This window comes from Sander lucioperca, chromosome 1 (assembly GCF_008315115.2).
Source record: "Sander lucioperca isolate FBNREF2018 chromosome 1, SLUC_FBN_1.2, whole genome shotgun sequence".
Taxonomy (NCBI): Eukaryota; Metazoa; Chordata; class Actinopteri; order Perciformes; family Percidae; genus Sander; species Sander lucioperca.
In genome coordinates this window covers 29,658,946-29,666,557 of record NC_050173.1, presented here as the reverse complement: position 1 = coordinate 29,666,557, position 7,612 = coordinate 29,658,946, and the positions used below count along the sequence as shown (strand labels likewise).

Sequence of the window (7,612 nt, the reverse complement as noted above, 5' to 3'; positions counted from 1 at the left end):
ACTGAATACCACTACTTGTAAAACATTCATTTATCAGCAAATGGGAGTGACAGTGCACACAGTCAGTGCGTTGTAGCTATGACAATAATTTATTTGTTTCATTTGTTTAATACAGAAGCACATACCAAATCATGAAAGTGTCTTTAAAACATTTTAAACATACCGATATAACATTTTTTTTTAACCTGTACATTCTTTATAATGTAGACTGCTTCTGTAATTATCGGTATGGTGGAATTTAATTTCATTGTCATTCAGTCAATATAAATTACACAGTTTTTTTTTTTAGTTATGTATATCTAACTCATATCATCTGAAGTTGAAATAGTATCAAGCAAAAAAAAGATTTGAACATTTGTTAACCAGTTAAAGTTTTAAAATCTATAACCTTTAAATTTCAGGGTCAGGATCTTCCACATCAAATGCTAGCCTTTGTTTAGTTAATCCCATAACATGGTTTATCCAGCGGTAATAAAGGGACATTCGGGTGTATACACCATATTTCCCCTGCTTTGCACATTCTTCCCCCCAGCTCACAATGCCCGTAAGGAACCAAGTGTCATGAATACTGTTTGTGTGGGGACCTCCACTGTCCCCCTGACAGGCATCTTTGGCCTCATTATAGTACCCTGCGCAAAACATGACGTTACTGATCCTGGCACTGCTGCGCCGCTTACACTCTGTCCGATCTGTGAAAGGAACCTCAACTTTCTGCAAAGTGTTAGCCGTGAACCCATGGAAGCGTGTTCGCCCCCAGCCGCTGACCGTGGCTGGGGAAGACTCCTTCACTAGGCCCTCAATAAAAGCCTTGGGCCCGATGCAGATGGGTCGGACAGTTGTGGAGAAGGTGATGGGGCTTTTCAGGTACAGCAGGGCGATGTCATGGTTGTACAAGCATACACTGCTGTTGTAGAGAGGGTGCATGTGCTGCTTCGACACGTCATAATCCTGCTCTGTGCCCTCATTGATGTAGATGTTGTGCTCCCCTGCAGGTAGAGATATTACATTTATCACTTATTGTATTGATCTGTATACATTTAGCCTAAAATAAAATACATGCAGTGGATATCTCAAAGCAGATGGCAAAATAATTTTCTTTGGAAGTGTAAAACATGACATGAAATTAAGAATTTCAAGGATTAAAATACACAAAACTTTACACTATAGGGCTGCAATAATGATTATTTTATTATCAATTAATCTGACAATTGTTTTCTTGATTAATCTATTGATCATTTGGTCCATACATGTAAATTTTGGAAAATGGTAAAAAAAAAAAAAGGCCCGATACATAAAGGTAATGTCTTGAAATTGCTTGTTTTGACAAAACAACAGTCCAAAACCCAAACATATTCAGTTTACTAACACATAAGACAAGCAGCAAATCCTCACAACTCAAACGCTAGAACCAGTCATGTTTTGTCTTTTTTGCTTGACTCAAACAATTAATCATGAATCAACACACACAACTAGTTAATTAACGGATAAATTAATCAACTGTTTCAACTCTGCTTTAAACCGGGCTCCATCATGCTTTAGCAGAGGTAAAACTAATCTGTGGCAGTGAATCTTACCTACTCTGACGAAGAAGGCGCCTTTTGCCTCCACCAGGCAATGAGCAGCAGTGACAACCCACTGTTCGCTGATAATGGAGCCCCCACAGAATATCTCACCACTGGGACGCGCTATCAAGGCTACCTGAATAAAAGACGGAGAAAAGCTGTGAATAGCTACAAGAAAGTGAACATACTACAGCTGCCGTGTCTTCTCCATGATGTATTTCCAATAACAAAGCCTCACATGCATCAAATACTGTACTGTACTTCCATACAATACCTGCCATGGGATCTCTCCTGGGATTACCACCTCACCACCTACAATGCGTTTAAAAGGCCTAAGTGGCTCCTCAATGGGGACCTCAGTGGGGACCTCAGTGGGGACCTCAGTGGGGACCTCAGTGGGGACCTCAGTGTCACGGTACACCCACAGGGGCAATTTCTTTCGTGACTGGTTTTCTACAGAGTCATTTGTGGCAGGAAAAGGCACTGAGGTTCGGGCTGGAGTTGAGGAAGGGGATGCAATAGTGGTGATGTTGGTCAGTGAAGTGGTGTTCCACAGGCTTGCATTTCCACTGCCGAACCGAAACCTTCTGGATACTGCACTAACCTCTGTCAGGGCAGTTCTGCCACATGGAAATTCAACTGGTGTTGTGCGAAAGGAAGAGTCACATTGTGGAAGTTAAGAGTCATTATCATGGTATTTAGCAGGTAATTCATTACAACTACATTGATACCTTCTGGTTCACATTTAACTCCGTCATGCATCAGCCTGTATCCCCTTGCACAGGAACATTTTGCTCCCATGGTTCCCATTGATTCACAGAAGTGCATACAGTGTCCGTTATTTACATCACACCTTTTTTCTATAACTGAAGAGAATAAACACACATTATTGATTAAAGCCCATCTTCTTATTACACACTGTCGTTCGTTGCCATAAAGTATGAGCTCCTGTTTGTTTTGTTTTTCAATTGTCAAACATCTATTGTGTGAATACTGAATGCATTTTTGCACAGAACAAGGACATTCGAAAGGGATCTCTTGATGGCCGGTATGGACAGGGGGAACGATTACAACAACCACAATGTGTCAATGTGCATATGGGCACATACCTATTGTTTTAAAACAGACTTAAAAAAAAAAATGTGAACCTATCCTTTAAGGGCATTACTACACTAGCGTATCTCAAAGTTTTGATAAGTGTCCTTTTTGTGACATACTATAACTTTTTTTGTGATATACTATACTATGACTTTTTATGACATACTATACTTTTACTTTTTTGTGACTTTTTATAACATACTATACTATGACTTTTTTGTGACTTTTTATGACATAATATACTATGACTTTTTTCTAAATTTACAACACATATACTATGACTTTTTTTTCGACATATACTATGACTATTTTTCAATATTTACGACATACTATACTATGACTTTTTTTTCGACACTATACTATGCCTTTTTTTGTTTACTATGACAACATTTTGGACATGCTACACTATGACTTTTTTCAACAAGCTATACTATGACTTATCATTCAAAATTTACGACATACTATACTATAACTTTTTTTCGACATACTAAACTGTGACTTTTTTCAAATTCTTTTGACATACTCTACTATGACTTATTTTTCAAAATATACGACATACTATTCTATGACTTTTTTTCAAAATTTTCAACATGCTATTCTATGACTTTTTCGACATGCTATATACTATGACTTTTTTTTAATTTAAGACATACTAGTCTATGACTTTTTTTCAAAATTTACGACATACTATACTATGAATCTTTTTCGAAATTCACAACATCTATACTATGACTTTTTTTTCAAAATTTTCGACATACTATAATATGATTTTTTTTCAAAATTTTCAACATGCTATACTATGACTGTTTTCGACATGCTATATACTATGACTTTTTTTTTTTTAATTTACGACATACTATTCTATGACTTTTTTTTCAAAATTTTCGACATGCTACACTATGACTTATTTTTTTTAAATTTACGACATACTATTCTATGACTTTTTTTCAAACTTTTCGACATGCTATACCATGACTATTTTTTTACAAAATTTTCGACATGCTATACCATGAATCTTTTTCAAAATTCACAACATCTATACTATGACTTTTTTTTCAAAATTTTTGACATACTATACTATGACTTTTTTCAAACTTTTCGACATGCTACACTATGTTTTTTCAAAATTTTAGACATGATATACTATGATTTTTTTTCAACATTTTCGACATGCTATAGTATGAATCTTTTTCAAAATTCACAACATACTATGACTTTTTTTTCCAAATTTTCAACATACTATACTATGACTTTTTCTTACAAAATTTTCAATACGCTAAACTATGACTTTTTTTCAAAATTTTCAACATGCTATTCTATGACTTTTTCGACATGCTATATACTATATATATATATATATTTTTTTTAAATTTAAGACATACTAGTCTATGACTTTTTTTCAAAATTTACAACATGCTACACTATGAGTTTTTTTTCAAAATTTTAGACATGCTATACTATGACTTTTTTTCAACATATTCGACATGCTATAGTATGACTCTTTTTCAAAATTCACAACATACTATACTATGACTTTTTTTTCCAAATTTTCAACATACTATACTATGACTTTTTCGACATGCTATATACTATATATATATTTTTTTAATTTAAGACATACTAGTCTATGACTTTTTTTTTTAAATTTACGACATACTATTCTATGACTTTTTTTTCAAAATTTTCGACATGCTATACTATGACTTTTTTTTTACATTTTTGACATGCTATACTATGATTTTTTTTTCGATATACTAAACTATGACTTTTTTCAAAATTTAAGACATGCTATAATATGACTTTTTTTCAAAATTTACGACATACTCTACTATGACTTTTTTCCACATTCTATACTATGACTTTTTTTCAAAATTTTCGACATGCTATACTATGACTTTTTTTCAAAATTCACAACATACTATACTATGACTTTTGTTTCAAAATGTTTGACTTACTATACTATGACTTTTTTTGACATACTATACTATTACCTTTTTCAAAATTTTTGACATGCTATGACTTTTTTTTGCAAAATTTACGACATACTATACTATGACTTTTTTTCGACATTCTATACTATGACCTTTTCAAAATTTTCGACTTACTATACTATGACTTTTCCAAATTTACGACATGCTATAATATGACATTTTTTCAAAATTTACAACATACTATACTATGACTTTTTTCGACATACTATGCTATACTTTTGACATTTTTTATGACATACTATACTACACACTAAATTTTGATAATGTAATTTTATGGGAGCTAGCATTTGATTGAAACAGGAAAAGTTCACACATAAAACAAAATTTATATTTTCCATCTCCCCTCTGTCCACTGAAATCGCTTACTTAGCTAACAGCACTGGCATTGTTGACAGAAAATAATCCCATCGACATTCGCGAGGTGCCACTAGTTGCCATGCAACCAGTAGCTTTCTGACAACTTTCTTCAAGTTGTCATTCTTAACCTGACAGACGCTTGTTTGAGAGGCACAGTATAACACAGTGCAGAGTAGTGTATTGAATGTGAAAGTGTTGAAATGGACCAGTGATGATTAAAATATAATGCATGCATTTCGTGTCACGTCCAGGGGCTGCACCAAATGTTTCTGAGGGCCACCATTGGTCCATGGGCCACACAAAACTATGTACTACACTGTCAAATAAATGTCTGATTCAGGTAAATGCAGTCAATTCTCACAGAGAAGGCACTTTGACTGCTGTTTTTAGAATATCCAAAAAGACAAACAATCTAATTTTGGGACCTAAAACAAGACTGGTGCTGGATGCCAGCCATTGATTTAACAGAAGAGGGAAAAAAGGTGTCTAGCTGTTTATCCTTTAAGGCTGAGATTTGATCTGATCTGATCTTATATTCTCAGAAACTTTGGATCATGTAACATAAAAAATCTAATTTCTTTTGATCCCATTTATAAATAGAGCCACAGGACTTTCACTTACGAATCTCACAGTTCCTGCCAGTGAAGCCAGACAGACATGCGCAGGTGTAGTAGTCGATGTGGTCTTTGCATGACCCATGGTTCAGACATGGGCTTGATTTACACTGATTGCCATCTGAAGAAATCCAGACACAGTAACTCTAATGACCTCATTTTGTATAGTACATTTATAAAGCAATGTTTACTCAGGGAAAAAAGTGGAAAGAAAAACATTTTTACATAAAAGCATGTCTAAAATACAGGTCGGCATTACAAGATGAAAATGATCGCAACAAACACATTAGACAAACAAAGACACAGTCACAGTCAGTTTGTGTTTGGAAGAAGTCTGTTATTACAGTAAATACATTCTTACCTTCATATTCCTCCCAGAAATCCATCTAAAATACAGAGTAAAGTCTCTGGTGAGAACAGCCAGCAAAAACAAGAATATGTATAAATTAAAAACAAGATAAATACATAAATAAATACCCACTGTCTTTTTATCATCCTCAAAGATCTCCCTGGCCTCTTCCAGGTTACATACTTCCTCCATACACTCTCTCTCCAAGTTGCCTTGCAGCAGCTCCTCAAACACACCAGTGTTGTAGCGTTTGTGTCTCTGCAGAACGCTGTCTGCTGCCTGACCGGACAGGAACACTGGGCCTGAGGCTGGAGCTAGGGTTAGAGTGAGCAAAAGGAAAGTATAGTTAAACATAGTTAGTGCTGTCTTCATCTCATATGCCACAAAAACAAATATGTAAAGTATAGAGGTATTCTTTTCTATATGAATAAAGTTAATAAAAAGGACGATCCTCCACCTGGCATATGTACCCACAACACTCTAAAAGTAAAACTGCAACTAAAATAAAAAATAAACCTCAACTCAGAGAGAAATTATTTGTGAGCATCATAAAGATGAAACATAAAATACCTCCATAGCCCAGTTGAAAGTCCAAAAGCAGCAAACAGAAGCCAGACAAAGAAACTAGTGCCATTTCAGACAGCTCTGGTATCCTGACACACACACAGACACTGACACACAAACACACTGACACACACACACACACACACACACACATACACACACACCACTCCAAAGTACAGAGTTCTGTTTGCACATGTACACTCACGATTAATGTTTGTTCAAAGAAAAACATCCTGACTCTGTCTGAAAACTGGTGTGAAATAGCATAACATCTTGACAGGCCGGTTTTCACCCTCCAGTAACCATCAGCTACAGTTTAACATATTCTGAAAAGACCAAATCAGTTGTGCAGTGGTATGCACTGTAAGTTCTTTATTTCATTACAACGCTAGCCATAAACCAAACACATGAATTGTTTCTATTTAGTTATCACAACTGGATTGCCTATTTACATAAATAACTCAGGCTTGTATCAATGAGAAGCTCTAAAAGCATTATAATCAACAAATTTGATTTTTTTTTTTTTACAGTTTTTGCCCGTTGCTTGAACACTATAGACACATGCTTAAACCAAAGTAACATAACTTGAAGTTGTTGTTACTATACCTTAAACAAAGTGTAACCATACCTTAAACAAAAGCGCTGCTTTGCACTTTAGTTGCAATTCTGTAACACACTTGCTCCTTTCTGCAACACACTTGCTCCTAGACACTACACACTATTTCATACATAAGACACTTAGTTCAAAAATGAAATCTCAGGGTACCACTGGGAAAACACATCTATTCAAAATACAACACACATTGGTTAATTGAAAAGACATAGACACACACCTGAAAATACTTACTTACAAAACTGAACACCAATCAGCCAGCTACAAAAAGGCCTCAGTTAAGCCATTTTGAGAACTTTGCAAGCATGGCTGCAGGCAGAGGCAGAGGCAGAGGCAGAGGCAGAGGCAGAGGCAGGGGCAGGGGCAGGGGCAGGGGCAGGGGCAGAGGCAGAGGCAGGGGCAGAGGCAGAGGCAGAGGCAGAGGAAGACAGAGACAGAGACAGACACAGCGAGAGAGGAGGACA

At 35.6% G+C, this 7,612-nt stretch overlaps 1 protein-coding gene across 2 annotated transcripts; it reads right to left on the bottom strand.

The window, feature by feature from the left end:
• Positions 1-93: 93 nt before the first annotated feature.
• Positions 94-6,766, bottom strand: f9a (coagulation factor IXa). 2 transcript variants are annotated; one of them, XM_031302923.2, is made up of 9 exons: positions 6,542-6,766; positions 6,104-6,285; positions 5,984-6,008; positions 5,630-5,743; positions 2,294-2,428; positions 1,942-2,201; positions 1,837-1,905; positions 1,575-1,698; positions 94-986 (listed from the first exon to the last, which is right to left on the bottom strand). In XM_031302923.2, exons 1-9 carry the CDS (start codon positions 6,687-6,689, stop codon positions 391-393), a joined length of 1,653 nt encoding a protein of 550 aa, XP_031158783.2. In that variant the 5' UTR covers positions 6,690-6,766; the 3' UTR covers positions 94-390. The 2 variants fall into 2 exon arrangements, with proteins under 2 accessions (XP_031158783.2, XP_031158782.2); XM_031302922.2 differs by having other exon boundaries at positions 1,837-2,201.
• Positions 6,767-7,612: the final 846 nt, after the last annotated feature.